This window comes from Ursus americanus, chromosome 16 (assembly GCF_024610735.1).
Source record: "Ursus americanus isolate L20-20 chromosome 16, mUrsAme1.1.p, whole genome shotgun sequence".
Taxonomy (NCBI): Eukaryota; Metazoa; Chordata; class Mammalia; order Carnivora; family Ursidae; genus Ursus; species Ursus americanus.
In genome coordinates this window covers 49,746,766-49,767,378 of record NC_142142.1, presented here as the reverse complement: position 1 = coordinate 49,767,378, position 20,613 = coordinate 49,746,766, and the positions used below count along the sequence as shown (strand labels likewise).

General features: G+C 61.4%; 1 protein-coding gene across 23 annotated transcripts in view; it reads left to right on the top strand.

Moving 5' to 3' along the window:
* The window catches only part of PHLDB1 (pleckstrin homology like domain family B member 1), a 44,430-nt gene that overhangs the window by 5,877 nt on the left and 17,940 nt on the right, over positions 1-20,613 (top strand). For 15 of the 23 annotated variants that reach the window (XM_087868383.1, XM_087868380.1, XM_087868382.1 and 12 more), the window contains 10 exons: positions 688-768; positions 1,436-1,559; positions 2,517-2,687; positions 9,821-9,946; positions 11,499-12,847; positions 15,150-15,431; positions 15,842-15,982; positions 16,097-16,234; positions 18,834-18,962; positions 19,325-19,480. In XM_087868383.1, coding sequence (XP_087724509.1) covers positions 709-768; positions 1,436-1,559; positions 2,517-2,687; positions 9,821-9,946; positions 11,499-12,847; positions 15,150-15,431; positions 15,842-15,982; positions 16,097-16,234; positions 18,834-18,962; positions 19,325-19,480 — 2,676 coding nt within the window. In that variant the 5' untranslated portion in view covers positions 688-708. Of the gene's footprint in view, positions 1-687; positions 769-1,435; positions 1,560-2,516; positions 2,688-7,029; positions 7,207-7,333; positions 7,655-7,676; positions 9,525-9,820; positions 9,947-11,498; positions 12,848-15,149; positions 15,432-15,841; positions 15,983-16,096; positions 16,235-18,833; positions 18,963-19,324; positions 19,481-20,613 lie in introns of those variants that run through there. The other 8 variants (XM_087868384.1, XM_045797922.2, XM_045797925.2 and 5 more) reach the window with 6 other exon arrangements.

The following is a 20,613-nucleotide window of genomic DNA, read 5'->3' as shown; positions in this document are numbered from 1 at the left end:
CCCTAGAAAGCTGTATTCCTGTTATTAGTCACCACTGAGGGATTTTTCCCGATTGTCCGGGGGTGAGACTGCTTTCTGGGGAAGAGAGGGTGTAGGAGTTGAGACATATAGAAAGCAGGAATGGTTGAGTTTTTCCCGTGGTGTCTCCTTTAAGCAGACACCCTGTTGAGACCCCGGGGAAAAGAGACAAAGGGAGAGGTGGAGAGGGGAAGGGTGCAGGAGGGCGCTTCTCCTCAGCCCTGCCACCCACCTGGGGGGGGGGTGTCTCTGGCTACCAGTGTCCCTGAGGGAGTTCCTCAGACCCCCGGCTTCCCTCACGGAGGCAGATTTTCCCCACACTACATCTGGCTCCAGGTGTCTGGGGGTCCTCTGCCTCCGAAGCCTGGCTCCTGGGTGTTGGAGGCAAGAAAGCCTAGAAGTGCAGGCTGGGCCTCTAGGGGTCCTTGGGCTTATGGTGGCAGGGGTCAGGGCGGGTGTGCGTGGTGTCTGTGTGTGGCCGTAGACAAGGCACTGCCTTCCCCCCCAGAAGCTCCTGAGCTGCCTCCACTTTCTCTTCTGCATGAGCCTGCTGGGAATGAGGGTGACTGGTACCGCCCCCCCACCCTGAGAGCCTGGCCACAGAGCCTACTCCTTTCCCTTTCTTCCCCTGGCCTCCCCACCAACACCTGCCTTCTGCTGTGCCCCCAGGCCCTCTGGAACCCCAGGACCATGGACGCTCTCAATAGGAACCAGGTCGGCGCGGGATGCAAGACCCAAGCAATGGTAAAGGTGAGTGGGGTCAAGGCCAAGGGGCAAGAGGGCTGTCGGAGAGGGTGGGTTTGGCTCCTCTCCCCACCCGTGGCCCCAGCCCTGGGATGAGAGCAGCAGCTCCTGTCTGCCCTTCCCCAGGTCCCAAGCCTATTAACAGCTAAGTCTTTATCTGAATCAGGTTAATTGGTTCACCCAGAATATACCCTTTGGAAGTCAGGAAGCGGTTTACAGATTGACCCTGGGCTGTGTCCCTCTCCTCGATCTGGGATCCTGTCCTCCATTGTGATTTAGTTTCACGGAGGCAAGCCATGGCCAAGGGGATGGCCACGGACAAGTCTGCAGGGACAAGTCTGCACCGGCCCTCCTCTGCAGCACCCCCTTCTGTCCCCAGCGCCCGCCTGCTCCCCTCGCTTTCTCCTTGTTTCTGTCTTCATAGACAAAGGGGCAGTTAAGCCAAGACTTGAGATAAATCCAGGGGGACGAGTTAGTGCCCTAGATTCAGATCTCATTACAATTTAGTGTAATACTGCTCCGTGCAAGGTTTTGTGCTGAGCCTTTCGACACCCTCAGAGCCCTTTGGAGAGGGCAAGCGCTGGAGAGGGTGCCGGTGTGACTGGGACGCGAGTGCTCAGGTTCTGGCCTGGAGGCTCTCACCATGCTCATCCCCCACCCCCACTACCTGCAGAAAGGGCCCTTGGACCTGATCGAGACAGGCAAAGGGCTGAAGGTGCAGACGGACAAACCGCATCTGGTGAGCCTGGGCAGTGGGCGGCTCAGCACGGCCATCACCCTTCTGCCTCTGGAGGAAGGTAGGTCCTGGGGGGCCCCCTGCCATCCCTCCGTCCTTACAGACATTCCTGCCCCGGATTCCAGGCACATGGTGGGGACCTTCTGCCCTTTGTCCGCCACGTTCGCCTCCCCCAGATGTGGGGCCGTGCCACCCCACTCCACCAGCTTGCTTGCCTTGTCTCGGCCTCCCTGGACTGCCTGGCCCTCTTCGGTAGATAATCTAGCTCCGTGATTGGGATTAAAGATCAGTTTAGAAACAAGGAGGAGAGCACGGAAACAGGAGAGCCCACTGCTCTTAGCAACCAGTGTGGCCAAGAAGAAAGGGGCCCCACTACCGGGCGATGCCTAGCATGGGAGCAGGGACCTGTGGAGCTTGGAGGGACGGAGGGACGGGAGTAGGGGAGGCCTCCCAAGATAAGGCCCTGGCACGGCCCCCCTCCTGCTCGCTTTTGCCTGGCCTCGCTTCTCCCCTGGCTGCACTTGTTGCCCTGGCGATTCCACATTCCCCACATTCTCCAAATACCAGTCCCGGGGGCTCTGCCAGGGGGAGCTGTGCGAGCTGCAGCACGGAGGGGAGCGAGGGAGGGCAAGGGTTGCAGGTGCAGAAGGTGGGGGGAGAGAAGAAGGAGAGATGGCAGATTTGGAGGAACAGAGTGGGGAGCGGGATGGAGGAAGAGGACTTGGGGACAAGGAGCTGGAGGTACTAAAGGAAGGTCTGCAGAAAAGAAGTGCCCCTTCTCTGCCTGAGCAGCCTGGACCCTCTGTGCCCTCTGGGTCTCCCCATCTGTGAGCCAGAGTTTTCTCTGCCTGCCCCGAGCTTCTACCACGGACTATCTCCACCAGGCTCGGGGACCCAAAAGGGGCGGCCAGTGGTAGGCAGCGATCCTTCGTGAAGGAGGAGGTGGACTTCCATTTCCTTTGCCGTCCTCCCTGCCCTGCCGCCTCAGCCTCTGACTCAGTTTGCCTTCTGTCTTCAGGGAAGACAGTGATTGGCTCGGCGGCCAGGGACATCTCACTGCAGGGTCCGGGCCTGGCTCCAGAGCACTGCTACATCGAGAACGTGCGGGGCACCCTCACTCTCTACCCTTGTGGCAACGTCTGCAGTATCGATGGGCTCCCTGTCCGGCAACCCACCCGGCTCACTCAGGGTAAGGTTTGCCACCCCTCAGCCAGAGGCGTGGGTCTCTGTTTAAAAGCCTAGGCTAGGGGCGGGGGAAGCCTGCTGCCGCGGTTGCCATGGTAACCGCCTGCCGGCCACAGAGCCGGTGGGGTGCTAAGCTGCCTCTGGATGTGCCTCAGGAACATCCCAGACTCCTTTAGCATCCAGATGTGTCTTCAACCTGCTTCTCTGGTCACCTCCCCGGTGGGGGCGGGGGGGGGAGGTTCTGATGACCGCATTCAAAGGGCAGGGGGAACGGTGGGGTGGCCATTAGTGATGGCTAAGGGGCGGCGGCGGAAGCAACAGTGAGGACAACTGTAGCTGGCGTGTTGTTTCAGGGTGCCAAGAGGGAGTCGCTGTGAAAAGACGCAGGGGTGGGGAGGGAGGCCGGTACCCCCTGATGGGGCCGGAGCAGAGGGGAGATCTGAGGACATGCTCCCTCCTGTTAAAATACCGTCCACAGTAGCTTTGGGGTCATGAATATGGTTACCATCCTGTTCCCCAAAGCAACAGGCCCTTCTGTTGTGTCAGGTGGCTCTGAAAACCGGGCCCCTAGTTCCTATGGTGACCGGGCAGTTCAGTGGTCGGCCCGGGCGGCACTTTGACAGACCAGGTGCGTCTGCCCTGGGCATCCATTTATACAATGAATCGTCACATCAAGGGAGTGAGGAAAGCAGACTTGGGGTGGGGGGTAGGGATGGCATGACGCAAGGATGGGAGCTGTAGGCCAAGCCTGGCTCTGAGCAGGAGGACTGATGTCCTGCCATTGTTTTCTGGAGACCCTTGCCTCTTAAAGGCTGGAAACTCCTTGGCAGTGGAAATCCCAGTCATTCCTGTTTCCCTCTGTCCTTCTGTTCACATCCCTTAGGCTCTCCTTAGATGCTATGCCCTTCCCAGCTGACCCAGGAGACCCAACCTTGCCCTACTCCTTTCTTCCTGCCCTTGGGAGTGTGAGGGGGACACCTGGCTTCAGGGACACAGGTCCGCCAGCGGCAGAAGCAGGCAGGCCCTGGCCTCTTCTGGGGCTTCGAGTTCTCTGACTCCAGATGAGAGGCGGAACCCCCATAAACTGGGGCTTTGGCTGTGATGCCGTCTGGTTCCTGACAGCCCTGTTCAACCTCCAAGAGATCATCTTCCCCAAGATTTGGGTGTGTGGAGGCTCGCTAGTAGAGTAGCAAGGAGAGGGAGGGGCAGAGTTCAAAGAAGGCTAGAGAAGGAGCCCAGCCCTGCCTCGCCAGCCCCAGATCCCTCGTGTTGTGTGCTGTGAGCAGGGTGGAGGGACGGGTGCTCTCTATGGCCGCCTTGCTCATCTTCCCAGAGCATCACTAGCTCCCTGAGAAGAGGGCGGGCCTGGGTCAAGATGGGAATTCTTAGGCATTTCCTGTGGCCCCAGTGACCCCTAACTCTTCCCCAGCCAAGGGCCCACCCTGCCAAATATGTACCTCCCACTCTCTTCTGACCCTAAACCCCCTTCCCTTTGGCTCCCTCCCACTCCCATAGCCTCCTTGTCTGGGCTTGCCTGTCTCAGGAGCTTGGCAGCCTGGGGAGGGGTAGGCAGAGGCACAAAGGAACGGGTGTTCTTCTCCCTAGCACTCCCCCTCCCCTGGGCTCCCGGGAGCTGAGGCTTTCCTTGTCTCATCTCTGGAGCACAGCACCAAGCCCAGCCCTGCCTGGCCCCACTCCGGACATTCTTGGGAGTGCGTTTCCCTGGAAACTGGGTGGCTCGGGGGTGCATGTGCTATCTCTGTGTGTCTGTGTAACTGGAGTGTGTTTATATCTCTCCGGATGTGTTTGTGACTCTGGGCTTGTGTATCGCTGTTTGTGTCTTTCCTCGTGTTTATGGACCAGCGTGTTCACGTGGGGGATGGGGGTGCACGGAGGACTGACGGTGCCAGATTGTCCATGTGCGCAGTCCCGGGTGGATCTGAGAACTCGCCACGTGCCTATCTGTGGGCACAGGTACAAGAGAATCGTGTTCCCTGTCTTGTTCCCCTGACCCAGCCTTAGAGGAGGACCTCCTCTTTGAAAACAGAGGGCTACCCTACAGAGAACAAGGAGCCCGTTCTGGCTGGGCCGGGCCGTCCATAGATGCAACACGCTGGGCACTGCGCCCAGCCAGAGGCAACTTGGACAGGCGCATGTCATGAGGAGTAGAGATGGCAGTGACAGGCTCTTCCAGGAGGACCGTGCCTGGGCCGGGGGTGGGGGTGGGGGGCAGGCAGAAAGCAGATGCCAGCCTTTAGCTTTTGCTAAAGCTGTGGACACGGCAGCGTGCCATGAGGGAGCCGAGGGCGAGCCCGATTCCACCTCCATAGCCCGGTGTCCTGGCACATCTCACGCTGCCCTCTTCTCTACGGAGCAAGAGGTGGAGCTGGGAATGTGACCAAGGAAGTAAGAAGGAATCTCAGTCCAGCCGAGGCTGCCCCACCCTGGGACCACAGCACCAGACCACATGAAAGCTCTGGGAGGGGACGGACCAGGGGAGGACCCAGAAAGCCACACAGCTCAGGGCCCAGGCTGTCTAGACAGTAGGTCCCCATCCACTCCCAGCATTTGCTGCCAGCCCAGTCTCCACGTCTCCTTCACTCTCTGAGCCCCTCATTGGTTGGTAGGGGCTTGTGTGAAGGCCAGAAGAGGGGGGCTCCCTGGAATGTGGCCGGGAAGCTGGGATTCCTGGGTAATCCAGCTGTCTCCCTCTGGGATCCAGGACACTGAGCCTCTTCCTTGCCCGCCCAATTATCAGTTGTTCCTTCTGTAAAATGGGAGTGAAGCTTCCAACTGTCCTCTGGTATAAGATAAAGATCAAAAGAAGGAGAGAAAAAGCAAAGGCTCCTAGCTGCTCCCTTCTTTGTGCCTGCCTCCTGCCCTATTTCTCACTGGCGGGCATCCTCCGTGTCTGTCTGGGTCTGTCCAGCTGGCTGTCACAGTTTCCAGACCGATGAATCATTCTTCCTGAGGAGATTTTTTTTTTTTAAGCTTCCCCCTAGTTTGCATTTAACCCTAAATGGTTCTTCCATTTTCCTTCAGAAGGGGAGTGAGGTACAAGTGTGCGTGTGAGAGCGTGTGTGGAGTATGGCAGTGTGGGTAGGTGTTTAGCAAGGGTGGAGAAATCCTTTCTTTCTCTAAGGAGGTTGGCTTTTGATTTCAGAGTCTCTCCAGGGACTGAGTGGAAGGATGTCTGTGCCTGAATGAGTGTGTAACTAAGAGGGGTATTATGTGGGTGAGAATAAGCATGTGTGAGAGACAGGGTGTGTTCAGCCAGGGTGTTCGTGTGACTCAGTGTGCACGGCCAAGGTGGTGGCTGTGTGACTGGGGAAGTGTTGGTGTGTACCAGAGAGCGTGTGTGGGGCCTGTGAGCTCTGAGCAGATAGAATGCGTCTGAGAGAACACAGTGTGTCCCTTAAGGTTCTGGTGTCCAGAGGGTAGGTCTCTTCTGGAACAAGAGGAACTGTCTGGGGCCTGGGCTGGGTGGTAGGTACTCGCCTGGCCCAGAAGCCCAGCTGGCCCCTGGGGGCTCCAGAGACGGGTAGCACTGTGTGTTGCAGATGGGAAGGTGCCTCAGTGGGGTGGGAGAGGTCTGCACGAGGCCAGTGAGGCACAACTGGCCCTGGTGGTTGGGAGGAGGTGGGGTTGGCTTCCGGAGCCCCAGGGGAGTGGGCCGGCTTGGAAGGGGCGGTGCCTTGGTCCAGCCTGGGTGGTGGGGGAGCTGAGCTGAGCGGCTGGAGGTGTGGGGGAGCAGGGTGGTGTTTAGGATGGAGACCCGAGCTGGGCTCAGTGCTCCTCACATTACACAGAGTACCACCTAGACCTGAACTCCCAGCCCAGGAGTGACCTTGTCACAGTGGCACAGGGAGGGCTGGAACTGGACCTAGTGACCCAGCTAGAGCCCTGGGAGCCATGGAATGTCAGAGCTTAACCTTTGCTGTCAACGGGGACAACCTCCTCATTCTGTAGATAAGGGATCTGAGGCCAGAGGGTGTGACTGGCCCAAGGTGACCAGCCAGCCGGTTAGGGGCTGGCCCCTTCCCGGGCCTCGTGGGAGGCCAGCCACAGAGGGCTCTCAGTGAGACCCTGCTTCTCCTCTCTCCTGCCTCCCGACGCCTCACCCTCTGGCCTCTACTTACCTCTTACCTTTCCTTCCATCGCCTCCCCCGCACCTTTCCTCCGGGTCTCGCTTCTCCTCCTGCGCCCCCGACTCGGAGTCCCCGGTCCGCCCGCATCCTCCCGCCCCGCCCTCTCCATCCCGCTCCCCTCTCCTCTCCTCCATCACTTCCTCTTCCCCTCCTCCTCTCCTTTGTCCCTCCCTCCCTGGCTCCCTTCCCCCCGCCGGTGGCCGGCCCGCCCCTCCCCGGGCCCTGGCGGCTGCTGGCTGCCTGGCGGCTAGCTGCTCCGAGCCCGGAGCCCGCGGCGCGGGAGGTCGGCCCGCCCCCTCGCCGGCCCGGGGCGGGCGGGGAGCCTGCGGGGCCCGAGCGAGCGGGGGCCGGCGCTGCGGAGGTCCGGGCTCGGCGGTGAGTCCCCCGCCCGGCCGGCCGCCGCTCCCGGGCAGCGGGCGCCGAGGGGCTGGGGCGGGGGGCTGGGAGGGGCGTCTGGGGGGTGCGGTGGGGAGTGGGGGCTCGACCGCGGGGGGTAGGGGGGGAGCTGGGGGCTGTGAGACTCGGTGGTGTGCGTGCCCTGAACACGTGTGAGTGGGAGGTCGGGGCGCGGGGCCACTCCTCGGCCGGCCAGACCTCATCTTCCCCCCGCGCTCGGAAGTCCCCTACGTGGACCCGCCTCCGGAAGGGGTTGAGGGGTGCTGATGAGGAGGGGGGAAGCCCGTGCTGGGTTGGAGAGGGGTCTCTGATGGAAGGGCGGGGGCCCTTCCTCGCATCTTGCCCTCACCGCGGCCTCCCTTTGGCCAGTCCATTCTGTTTGTGTGGCCCCTGAGCAGGGACTGTCCGGCGGCGAGCGTGGGAGCAGGTACGCCTCTGTGTGTTTCTAGGAGCGGGTGTGTGTGTGTGAGCTTGCAGGAGAGTGTGTTTGTGTGCGGTGTTTCCCCTCTGTGTCTCTCAGAGATAGGATCCGCCCTCTCCTTTGCCCTGTTTTTCCCCTCCAGATGTGCTTCTCCACCCACCTGCTCGCACACAGCTGGGCCCTGGGCCCCTTTGGGGATGGGGGGCACGGACCACAACTTTGCCTGGACGAGAAGAGGTTTTGGATTTTCTGAGTGGGCTGACCTATGGAGGTGTGGGGCAGGACTGGACCGAGAGGAGGTTTCCTCCCAGAAATAGGGTAGCCAGGCCCTTGGGGGAGTAGGGACCGGAGTTGGGGCAATGCCTGGGGCCCCTGAGTGCAAATAGAAAGTTAATTTGGGCAGGACTGAGCTGCTCCGAGTCCTGTTGCCCTCCTGCCCGCTCTATTAATACAGACCCAGCTCTGCTGCCCGGCATCACCTATTTATAGCCCAGAGGCAGCAAGGCCACACCCCCCTGTGGAGGAGGCTGAGGGGCAGAAGAGGGGGCGGGGAGCTCTCAGCTCTAGAAGCCAGGGCTGAGGGTCCTTGGGTGGGCCTGGCACGATGGGCTGGAATCCACTCAGACTCCCCACCTCCGACCCAGACTGGGCTGTGTGATCAGGCTCCCCCCGACCCCCATCAATCTAGAATTGAGTGGGTCTGTCTAGACCCTGCGAACTCATCATTAATTAGCTTGTTAAAGGGCTGGAAGGAGGGGGAGGGGCCAGCAGGGCTCTTTCTGAAACAGCTGTGGTTGTAATTAGGTGGAAGTGTGGTTGGCTATTATTTATTCCGGTTATGATTACTCTGGGATCAGCTCCTCTGATTGGCGGCTTGGCGGGGAAGGCTCACCGCTCTCCTAACCACCCATCAGTCTTTAGAATTGTTGGTGCCCATCCACTGGGGAGGGCCTCTGGGTGTGGCTTTGTCCACCCTGGTTATCTGCTATGGGCTGCTCGGTTCGTTAGCCCCTTCCCCGCCAGCCACGGCGACGCCTAAGGTCCCAGCAACGGGCTCCTGAGCTGCTCAGTGGGGGGCCTGCCACGGTATCCACATGGCCTGGATGCCCCTTGCCCTTGTGGCTTGCCTGAGCTGAACTGTCTCAGCGTCCAGGAATGTAGACTTCCCTGCCAGTCTGAGCTTAGACTGGCATGAAGCTTAGGGGTGCCAAGTGGTACCAGATTGGGTCAATGGGCTGGGGGCAGGGTCGTGGACAAATTGGGAGGGTGGTTCTAGGGCGCACCAGTGCTCCGGCGTCTGAGGCGTGTAGTGTGGCCAGGCGGGGCAGTGCTGTGAGCCGGGCTCAGGCGCACGTGGGCACTCCTGCGGCTCTGCACACTCCTGGTGCCCCTGGCTACATTTCTGGCTCCCACATACCCTGCCCTCTCCATGTAGTCATGCTTACTGGGCAGGACTGGGCTTGCGCCTACTGCCTGGGAATGTGCTTGGCTGAGTAGGGCCCATTGGCCCTAGGCTTGGCTGGATTCCAGAGAAGACCAAGGAGCAGGAGGATGTCAGGCCAGAGGGTGCTTTGTCAGAAAAGGGTGATGGCTCTCCCTAGCCCACACAATGATAAGGAGGATGATAAGGAGCCGGAGCCAGGAAGCAAAATCTGATTCCTCCGGGGGCATCTAACTGATTCCTGGTTTTCCCCTGTCCCCTCTCTCAGAGCTTTTTTTGATCCTGGAAATTGCTGCCTCTCAAACTGACTTTTCCACCCAGGGGGCAGATAGATGGATCATTGGTACGGGTTGAAGGGACATGGGTGTCCGTGTTCTCTGAAGAACCTCCCTTCACAGGAAGCCCTCACATACGTCGTCTTATTCCCTCTGCAAGGTCCGTGGTATTGTCCTCATTTCTCTCCTGAGAGAACTGAGCTCAGAGGGGAAGTGATCGCACCTGGAGATCTCACTACTAGTAACAAGAGTCGGGACGGGGAGTCGGGTCTTGGGACTCACAAACCAGTGCTCTTTCCACGCTGCCCTGTCTCAAGCGCAGGCAGCGTCAGGCGGGGTCCGCGTAGACACTGAGTGCGGGGTGGGGGGTGCAGGGCTCTTTGGAGCCCGCTAGCGCTTTGGGGTGAGGGCTGCCTCAGTGGCACCTGCCCTTCTCAGCGTTCGCTTTCTCCGTAGGCTGTATGTTGTGCCTGGGCCAGTCCACCTTCCTCCGCTTTAACCACCCCGCCGAAGCCAAGTGGATGAAGAGCATGATCCCGGCAGGAGGCCGGGCCCCAGGGCCCCCCTACAGTCCTGGCTCAGGTAGATGCCCAGCTGGGGCCGGGGGTTGGGTTGGTGGTCCTCCTGGACAGTCCTCCTCCCTGCCCATCCCAGCCATGCTTGCCATGTCAGGGCAGGACAATACCCATGATCTGGGCTTGCTGCCACCTGCCATTGGGCCACTGGTGGAGAATGCCAGGCAGTCTGGCTCCTGGGAGAGTTCCAAGAAGTGCTGCTTGGCTGGAATTGGGGAATCATGTGCCCAAGGGACAGAGAGGGCTCTGCCAGCCCCACTGCCCTGGAAGATGCCACCCCAGTGTCTGGGACCCTAACCACTAGGTGCCTCTTGTGTCACCTCCAGCAAACCTTACCCTTGATGGTGGCCTAAGGGGGCAGAAGGAAGCCTTAGGTTGAACCCCTGCAGGCGCTGGTGAGTCCCACCTGCTGGTGATTAGGTCCTCGGGCCCTGCCCCTCCCCCCAGACCATGCCCGCCGATTCCGCAGCGGAACAGCTGCAGTTTGTGTGTGAATTGTTGAACCCCAGAGGAGAGTTGGTGATTGTTGTAGGGAACCAGCACAGCCCCCCTCAACCCAGCTGCCTAGGGGGTGGGGAAGGTGGAGACCGCAAGGCTGCCAGGGAGCCCACCACCCGAGACTCTGCACGGCATTCGGAGGGCTGTGGGATGACAGGTGTCAGTGTGGTACTGGGACAGGTGGATGTGGATGTCAGGTGAGCCTCTCAGGAGCCTGGGTGCCCAACCCACTCCCTGGCTGGCTTCACCCTGCTCTCACCCTCGCCTCATCATGCCATTCCCAAAGCTGTCCAGGGCAGTGGTTCCAGGGACTTCTGGTTGGTTGGCGAAGCCCTGGGGTAGGGCAAGGGCAGGCTCTTGCTGGCGTGGCTTAATGGGCTAATAATTGGAGGCACTGAGCTGCACTGAGTTGCCGGCCAGCCTGGCTTCCGGGGGCAACCCGACAGCGCCCGGCCCTCCCTGCCTCCGGCCGCACGGAGTGGCGCGGGCATGCCTCTTGGCCAGCGCTAGAGGTTTGGTTTGTGCTTTTTCCCGGGTTTCCGTGGCTGTGCTGGGAGGCCCTCATGTCCTATTAGACTGGACCCCCCCACCCCAAACTTCTGGCCAGCTCCACAGCATGCCCCCGGCCCCTTTACAGAATGTCCATCTGTCCTTCCTGAAGGAGAGGGATAGGAGGTTGGGGAAACCAAGGCAGGGAGGAACCTCGTCTTGGGGTGAGCCCACAACCACTAGGCCTAGAAGTGCCTGGCATCGTTAGCAACCCTGCCCTAAGTCCGAAAACGTCAGAGCCAGCAGAGTAGCACCCGTCCCCTTCCTTTATAGAAAGGGGAACCGAGGGCAAGTGATTTAAGGTTGCCCAGCGGGTCAGTGGCAGAGCTGGCACTGGAACCCAGATCACCTGGCTGCTTCAGAGCCTTCTCCTAGCCTCTGCTAGCCTCAGCTAGTCCTAGCGTCTGCTAGCCTCTGCTAGGAGAAGGTCGGAGAGTGCCCTCATTCTTGTGCATATCCAGCTCCCCAGAGTTGAAGACCAGGGCCTGAGGCATCTTTGCATTTCCCACCAGCAGAGTCAGAAAGCCTGGTGAATGGGAACCACACCCCGCAGCCTGCAACGCGGGGACCCCCCGCCTGCGCCAGCCACAGTTCCCTTGTGAGCTCTATTGAGAAGGACCTGCAGGAAATCATGGATTCACTGGTGCTAGAGGAGCCTGGTGCTGCCAGCAAGAAGCCTGCCGCGACTTCCCCGCTGTCGCCCATGGCTAATGGTGGGCGCTACTTGCTGTCCCCCCCGACCAGCCCTGGTGCCATGTCTGTGGGCTCCAGCTATGAGAACACCTCTCCAGCCTTCTCGCCGCTCTCCTCACCAGCCAGCAGTGGAAGCTGTGCCAGCCACTCACCCGGCGGGCAGGAGCCAGCGCCTTCCATGCCCCCGCTGGTGCCTGCCCGCTCCTCTAGCTACCATCTGGCCCTGCAGCCCCCACAGTCCCGACCGAGCGGTGCCCGCGCCTCTGAGAGCCCCCGCTTGGGCAGGAAAGGGGGTCATGAGAGGCCTCCCAGTCCTGGCCTCCGAGGTCTGCTGACAGACAGCCCTGCAGCCACTGTCTTGGCGGAGGCCCGCAGAGCCACTGAGAGCCCCCGGCTGGGTGGACAGCTGCCCGTGGTGGCTATCAGCCTGAGCGAGTACCCAGCTTCCGGGGCCCGGAGCCAACCCACCAACATTCCTGGCAGCCCCAAGTTCCAGCCGCCAGTCCCTGCTCCCCGAAACAAGATCAGCACGCTCCAGGACCGGCCCCCCAGCCCTTTCCGTGAGCTGCCGGGCACCGAGCGCGTGTTGACAACCAGCCCCTCACGCCAGCTGGTGGGCCGAACATTTTCAGATGGGTCAGCCACCCGCACCCTGCAGCGTCCCGAGAGTCCCCGCCTGGGCCGGCGGGGCCCGGACAGTATGCGGGAGCTCCCTCCACTGAGCCCGTCTCTGTCCCGGCGGGCGCTCTCCCCCATGCCCACCAGGACTGCGCCAGACCCCAAGCTCGCCAGAGAAGTGGCAGAGAGCCCCCGGCCCCGGCGCTGGGCCGCCCACGGGGCCTCAGCAGAGGACTTCTCACTGACCCTGGGGGCTCGGGGCCGGAGGACACGGAGCCCCTCACCCACGCTTGGGGAGTCCCTGGCGCCCCGCAAGGGCAGCTTCAGTGGCAGGCTGAGCCCGGCCTACAGTCTGGGCTCTCTGACTGGGGCTTCGCCGCGCCAGAGCCCCCGCGCCCAGAGGAAGCTGTCCAGTGGGGACTTGCGGGTGCCCATCACTCGGGAGCGGAAAAATAGCATCACGGAGATCAGTGACAATGAGGACGACCTCCTGGAGTACCACCGGCGGCAGCGCCAAGAACGGCTCTGGGAGCAGGAGATGGAAAGGCTGGTGAGCGCAGGCCGGGAGGGCGTGGGCAGGCCAGCTGGCCGAGTGGGACGGGCCCTCGGAAGGGCCTGGGCGTCTCAAGCTTTTCTGCTTCCAGGAGGCACCTTAGTGACCTGTGTCTCACGGGTCTGGTGCCCTGAGGAACTTTGCTTGAAATCTCTAAGGTTTTATTTTAAGTTCATGTTAATTTTGCTTTTCTTCTATAACATGGCATTTGTTTTAATGTATAGATTAAATTTTGTGTTATTTACCTGAATATAACATAGCTCTAGGGAAACACACCACGTTTCCGGTGAGGCCTCGCACCTCTCTGTTTGGGAAGCGGGTCTGAATGCTGAGGAGGCTGAGGCCCAGAGAGGGGAATGGGCGTGTCCAAGGTCACACAGCAAGTTCTGGCAGAGCTGGAATTGGAATCCAAGTCTCCTGTCTTTCCAAGTCTTGTTTTTTAGAAAAGCCTCTTGTTCTTTAGAAAAGTTGCTTCCTTCTTTCTTCTTTTTGGTCTTTTGTGCATGGGCGGGAGCTGGGAAGGTGGGTGGCAGGGAACCCGACCCTGGGCCGGATCGTCTGATGGGGATTGGGTGCAGCAGCGTGTGCATGCGTGCATGTGGCTGCATTTGGGAGCCGGGTGTGGCTCTGGGCAGCTGTCCTGGAGATGGCATCTGAGCTGGGTGGGGGCCAGGATTCCCCAGATAACGCAGGGAGCTCGTGGGGCTCCGGCTGGCGTGCGGACCCTCGAGCACACGGACAGGAGAATGGATTGTGAGCAGCGCGGGGTTGCTGGGGCGCCCAGGGACTGTGGGATTGGTTCAAGGAGGAGAACCAGAAATGAGGACGTTTGTCTGGAGAGCTTTTGAGAAGAGGTTGGGACAGCTTTGGGTGAGGTGAGGGTGCGGGCCAGTGTGTTTGTGTCCTGTAGGGGGAGAGATAAGGCAGGATCCTCGGTGTTTTCTGTCGCTGCATTCTCTCTTCACTGTTGCTGCCTTGGCCTCCAGGAGCATGCTCGGACCACCCTGGGGGCTCACCCTGGAAAGGGAGCAGTGAGGCGGGCTCAGGCAGAGTGGTGGCCCAGCCTCCCCACCCCCAGGCACGAGCACGCACCTCCCCGCCAGCCCTGACCTGCCCCACCTGCCACTTTAAATCTTGGAGGCTGCCCGCCCTGCCCCTCCCACCTCCAGCAGGCTGCTTATCTGGGTCCTGGGGCAGGGGCGGGGGCACTGGCCCAGCCTCCTGGGTGCTGAGGCTCGGTTCCTGGTTTTGTTTTTGACGTGGAACTGGGCAGGCAGCAGGAGGGAAGCTGGGTACGTGTCTGTGCAGTGAGAGACACCCGAGGTCGAGGTCCCCTGCAGAGCCGTGGGTGCCTGGGGAGGGGGCGGTGCTTCAAGGCTGGGGTGCTGTGGATGAGAGGGGGGCCACGATTGCACCATCCCTCCTTCACCTCATGGGCCCCTGAGCGGTATCTGGCTGGGGCTATTTGTGGGGAGGGGGTGGATGAAGTGGCAGTCACTGGGAGCGCTCACAGCGGGGCCTGGGGGTGCAAGGGCCGGCAGCAGCTCACCTGCCAGGAAAGACGCGGGGCGGGCGGGGGTGGCTGCCTGAGAGCGCCCGGAGCTGGGGCGGGCCTCGAGGAGGACCGTGTCCCAGGTCCGTCTGGCCTGGTGTACAGACACAGGCCAAGTGCAGCTTTGCGGGAACCTGGGATCCCTAGCTGCCTGTGGGTCTGCTTTCCAGCCCCGTCTAGGTCAGGGCCCACCTGTCTGCACGCTAGGCTGTGTTTATCTGTGCGAGTGTGTGCCCGCGTGCATCCGTGCATGCCAGGGCCGGTGTCTGTGTGCACCTGCCTGTTAATGTAAGCGCAGAGCACGGGTTGTGTCCTTGTGGGTCAGGGCTGGTGGGGGGGGGGTCTGTGTACCCTTATGTGTAGATCGCTGTGGGTCCGGGTCCGCATGAGCACCCGAGTGTTACCTGTGTCTCATCGTGGTCTTTAGCCTGCTCACCAGTTTGTGTCGCTGGGTGTCCACAAGGAAGCCCCTGGGGACAGAAGGAGAGGGAAAGGAAACAGGAAGATGGGAGGGGCCAGCCATGTGGGCAGGTGGCACAGTGGCCTGGTTCCTCCCGCCTACTCCTGGGACACCCTCCTTCCCTTTGCTTCCTCAGGCCTTGGGTTTGGGGCTCTCCTGACTTCCTTCTGAACCCCTAGTACCTAGTGTCCTAGTTCTCTCATCCTGATAGTGTGCCGTGCCTGGCTCCAGCCCCGCTAGGGCCCGGCCTCCCTCCCTCTCATGCCCTGCTCTGTGCCCGTCCCCAGGAACGCCAGCGCCTGGAGACCATCCTGAACTTGTGTGCTGAGTACAGCCGGGCCGACGGGGGGCCCGAGGCCGGGGAGCTGCCCAGCATTGGGGAAGCCACCGCAGCGTTGGCCCTGGCAGGCCGGAGGCCCTCACGGGGCCTTTCAGGCACCGCTGGGGCCTCTGGGCGGAGCACTGAGGAGCCTGGAGGTGCCCCCCAACGCCTGTGGGAGTGTATGGAACGCTCGGACGAGGAGAATCTCAAGGAGGAGTGCAGCAGCACGGAGAGCACGCAGCAGGAGGTGAGGCGGAGGGGTGTCTGGTGAGAGGGGCTGGGTCTGACCCCAGGGGGGCGGGTGCAGAGGAGGCCGTGGTGGAGGTCAAGGTGGGGGGGGGGGGAGTCAGCGAAGGGGCAGGTTTGGGAAGGGCCTGGGGCTGAGAGGTGTGGAAGTGAGGAGGTGTTGATGAGTGTCCAGGGCTATAGATCCGCTTTCTGACCGGCCTTCCCTCGGGCCTCCTCCCAGCCTGGCGCTGGGGTGACCTCCATCGCCTTTCGCTGAGCTGATCTCGCTTCCCTTGTGGGAAGGGCAGTTGGCCTCTTCTCTCAGTGTAGCCCCCCCCTTCTGAGCGCTCTGAGGAAGGGGCTCCCTTCTCCGAGTCTGGGCGTGGAGGGCTCCAGGCTGCCCCGGCTGACTGTGTCTCTGCCCTGCAGCATGAGGACACACCTGGCGCCAAGCTGCAGGGGGAGGTGCTGGCCCTGGAAGAGGAGCGCGCTCAGGTGCTGGGGCGCGTGGAGCAGCTCAAGGTCCGCGTGAAGGAGCTGGAGCAGCAGCTGCAGGAGTCGGCCCGAGAGGTGAGCTGGCAGGGCCCCGGCGGTGCTCTTCGCCCCGCGGAGGGAAGGCCCCCAGAGCGGCCTGCGTCCACCTGCCTTGACCGGCTCTGACGTGGACCTGGGTGTCGCCCGCAGGCTGAAATGGAGCGGGCGTTGCTGCAGGGGGAGAGGGAGGCAGAGCGGGCGCTGCTGCAGAAGGAGCAGAAGGCGGTGGACCAGCTGCAGGAGAAGTTGGTGGCCTTGGAGACCGGCATCCAGAAGGAGAGGGACAAGGTAACGCACAGCTGGCCTGGCCCAGGGCTGGCTACCGGTGGCCTGGGAAAGGGGCAGTGCCGCCTCTAGGCCTCTGACCCCTTCCTTCATCAGCCATCCTGCAGACCTGGTGGTCTCTGTGTCCCCCAGGGGCAGGAGGCCTTGTCTTCTGTGGAAGGTACCAGCGTGAAGGGCACTGTCAGGGGCCGGGCTGGAGTCTGGGATCTCCTCTGGGTCTCTGTGCTGCCTCTGGGTGCCTGCTGTTCCCGGTCATTCATGGCCCTTGTAGGCAGTGCCAAAGACGCTTCTTGGGCAGTGAGCACAGCCTGAGGGATTGGTGCTAGGAAGTGGTTCATGACTGGGGCCCTCCATCGAGAGAACGGTTCCCTCCCGGCATGCCTCAGGTGCTCAGGACGTGACCTCTGGGAGATGGCCCTCACCGTCTCTGCTTCCCCTGAGCCTTCAGGATCTGCAGCCTCCCCTCCCAGGTGGTCCCAGCTCCCACCCCCGCCCCTTTCAGATCCCGTGCCAGCCTGCAGGGGTCGCTCCGTCCCGCAGGGGCCGTGCCAGCCAGGCCCGAGATGCCCAACAGCGTGCCAAAAGCTCTGGAGTGTGGAGAGGGGCCACCTCTTTCTGGACTTGACAGTATTTTTTCCAAGAATTAATTTTCCTTCTGAGTTTTTTGAGAGCGTCTTCCTCCTGTCCCAATTTTGAGAGTATGGACATCCCCCCCCTTTTTTTTTTCTTTTGGAGCTTTGGCTCTGGCCCCCAAAACCACACTCCCGAATTCTGTGCCAAATTAACTCCATGCTTACCAACCAGGCCTGCACTAACGCCCCCTCTAATCACTGTCCTGGGCTCTCCGCATGCCCCTAACTGCCAGTGCCACCCAGGCAGGGCTGAGCCACGCCTGCTTTTTTACTAACTCCCGGGGCACTTCCATGCCCTTGACCTCTCCCCGTCTCATTCTGCCTCCTTCCTTTCTTGGTGTGGGACTCCAGGGTTTTGATCAGGAAAGACCGGACAGGGGGCACAGCTCAACTTTACTCAGTGTTGCAGTGGCAGGTCAAGGTTGGGGTAAATGCCTAGCTGAGGGGCTTCTCGGCCTGAAGAGTGTCCCGCATTTGGAAAAGCCCTGGGCTCTGCCTCCATAGGCTGTTGGCCGTTTCCTACACAGCAGGGAGAAGCTGCTATCCTCCAGCCATCCGCCTCCCTTCCCTCTCTTCCTGCTAGAGCGGGGGGTCTGGAGGTGCAGCTGGGCTGGCGTATGGCCTGTGGGGGGCTCGGACAGTATCTCTCTGCCACACGGTGGCTGCCCTTCCTAGCTTCCCCCCTGGGGTTTCCCAAATTCAGATACCCCAGCCAGAGGGTGGGAATGAGTAGGCCTCTGCCCTTCTCCCACCCCTGAGCCATCTGGAATAGGGTGCTGTAAGGGCTGAGTCCAAGGAGGGGGAAGTGCTTGGACCCCAGGAACCGGCCTGATTGGGTCCTCCTCTCCCTAGATGGGGAAGGGGGGAGGGTGGGTTGGGGAGGGCGGGCAGGATTCAGCACAGGGACTGACTTCAAGTAAGCTCAGCATTTCAGAGGGAATTGCCTGACTTCATTTCTCACTGACCTGGCATCGCCTGGAGGCCAGGATTTTGCCTTTTCTCTGGGCCCAGTTATTTGAGGTGGCGGTGGGCGGCAGGGGGGAGGTGGTGGCCGTGGGGAAGGTTCACTCGGCTTTCTTCCCCAGCCCATGGCCCCACTCTGGTTTTGGAATCAGTAATCATAGTTTCTCCTCTGCTGTCCTTCGGAGGGGTGACTCACCAGCTCCTCCCCTCGTCCCCCTTCCCGCCCTCAGGGGTGTCATCTCGCCCCAGACGGCGCTATCCACCTCCTCTCTGTACCCACTCCTGGGGCTCCTGTTGCCATGGCAACGGCCGAACTAATTGCAACCCTCATCCTGCTGGAGTTCAGCCTGCAGCACCAGCCCCCCCACCTCCACCCTGGGCAGGAGGGAGGGAGGCCCAGGGAGTGGGGCTGGGGTCCCCTCCGCTGCACTGCCCGAGCTTTAACATCTCCAGCCTTGAGTCACGCCCAGCCCTTGGACTTAACCCTCGCCAGCTCTACCCTCTGCCCCAGGGTGAAATTTTGGTCTCCAGGCAACGGAAGGGGGGGGAGAAGCCGGATCCAGAAGCACCATGTTGGGGATGGGGAAACAGCTTTGGCCTTGACTGTTGGGAGAGAAAACAGAGGGCTTTTCTTAGGACCTCCCCAAACAGTTTCTAGTCCTGGGGACTCCAAGAGACCAAAATTTCTGCCTGAGACCTGCCCCTCTGGCTGTCTCACACTGCCCCCTGCACTTGCGAGTGTCCTGTCTTACACGGCAGCTCCTAGCCTCTCCCGCTCTTCACCTCTTCCACGTGCCTTCCCTCTGTCTCTTCCTCTCTTCTCTCCCGCTTATCTGCTTCTGTGCTTCCTCGGCTTCTTCCCCCCACTCCCCTCCCGCTCCCTGGCTCTCTCTCTCCTGCCCTGGCCGCGCCCCCCCACGGCCGCCGCTGCCCGCGGGCCCGGAGTTGAGGAGTGTGTGTTCTGTTTCTCCCCTGTGCCCGCCCTCCCCCCCCCTCCCGCCGACCAGGAGAGGGCGGAGCTGGCCGCGGGACGGAGGCACCTGGAGGCCCGCCAGGCGCTCTACGCCGAGCTCCAGACGCAGCTCGATAACTGCCCCGAGTCAGTGCGGGAACAGTTACAGGAGCAGCTGAGAAGGGTCAGTTTCACCAGCCCCCCTTCCCTGGCCCCCGAGGGCCACCCACCCAGAAGAGAGGAGAGCGGTGGGACGGGACCACCTGGGCCCTGCAGTACCTGCCGGACACCAGGGTCGGTGCTATGACTTGGAGGGGACTGGGAAGGATGGGGGGAGCGATTTTCTGCTACTTTCTGCTATTCCAGGCGCTGATGCCCCGTGCAATGGGTAAAGCCAAGCAGAGGAAAGGGGGTTGGGTGGGGGCAGGTCCCTTCCCCGATTTCCCTGGGGCCGGCCCTCAGAACGCCCACCTCTGTGGCCTGGCCTTCCAGGCCCGGAGTGGTATCCCGAGCACCACCCGACCCTCTCTGTCACTGTCGTTCAAGGAGGCCGAGGCCCTGGAGACGGAGACAAAGCTGTTTGAGGACTTGGAGTTCCAGCAGCTGGAGAGGGAGAGCCGCGTGGAGGAGGAGCGGGAGCTGGCGGGCCAGGGGCTGCTCCGGAGCCAGGCCGAGCTGCTCCGAAGCATCACCAAGAGGAAGGTGTGGCCCCCTCCTCCCCGCCTCCCACGGGGGCTCAGGGCCAGGTGGGGGTCGGAGGCCACTGAATTGGATCCTAGCTGGGTTTAGATCCCAGCTGATGACCCCATAAAAGCTAACTTGACCTTTCTGAGCCTCAGTTTCCCTCTCTGTGAAACAAGAACAGGTGTCGAGCGAATGCAGCAGGACGGTGTGTGTGAGGACAGCATGGGCTCTGAGGGTGGTCAGCGCTGGGCAGACAGCAGCGGCCGCTAGCGAGCGCGGGCTCCCAGTGGAGAGTGGACGGGGCTCCCGTCCAGATTGGCCCTGGCCAGGCAGAGAAAGGGGAAGATGGGGGAGGAGGCGCTGGGGAGGCTTGCTGCTGCCCTTGTAGAGCTCTCTGTCTGGTGGGCGTGCCAGGAAACATATAGGGCCCTGAGATGTGGATATTTGAGCCAGGCACAGGTCCTAGAAAGGGCATCCCCTAGGTTCCAGCTGGGGTCAGCCTTAGCTCAGCTGAGCCCGAACACAAGGTCATTGTGTATGGTGTCCTCACTGGTTCTGGGGCTCCAAGGGCTGTGATCCTCTGCTCCTGATCTCAGCCAGACCAGGACAGGGTGATGGGGCAGGCGTGTGTGTGTGTGTGTGTGTGTGTGTGTGTATAGTACATTTGGGAGGAGGCTTGTGTTAAGGCGGGGAGGAGAATGGGGAGGATGGGCAGCAGCTCCCATGCCTGTCACCAAGGCTGGCGTGCCGTCTGCCTGGCTGGAATGAGCGGGTGGGAGATGAGGGCAGTGAGATCAGGGGAGGGGTGTCAGAAAGTGGTGGCTGGGGTCTCGAGGGCTAGCCTGAGTCTAGTGGGATGTGGGGAGCTGCTGGACCTCCCCCTGTGTCTGGATCCCTTGCCTCTCTCCCTGAGTTTCTCTGCCTTACAAATACATCCGCTTCCCGACGCGAGACAGGTGGAAGAAAGGGAGCAAGCTAGCATTTCCCAAGCACGTGGGTATGGGTGTGTGCCGGGAGGCTTTCTTGGGTTATCTTACGCCAGCCTTACAATGGTCTCACAGGCCAGTGCTCTTATCCTCATTTTATAGACAAGGAAACGGGGCTCAGAGAAACTACGTATCTGCCCCACATCTCTCAGCTTCAGAGTCAGC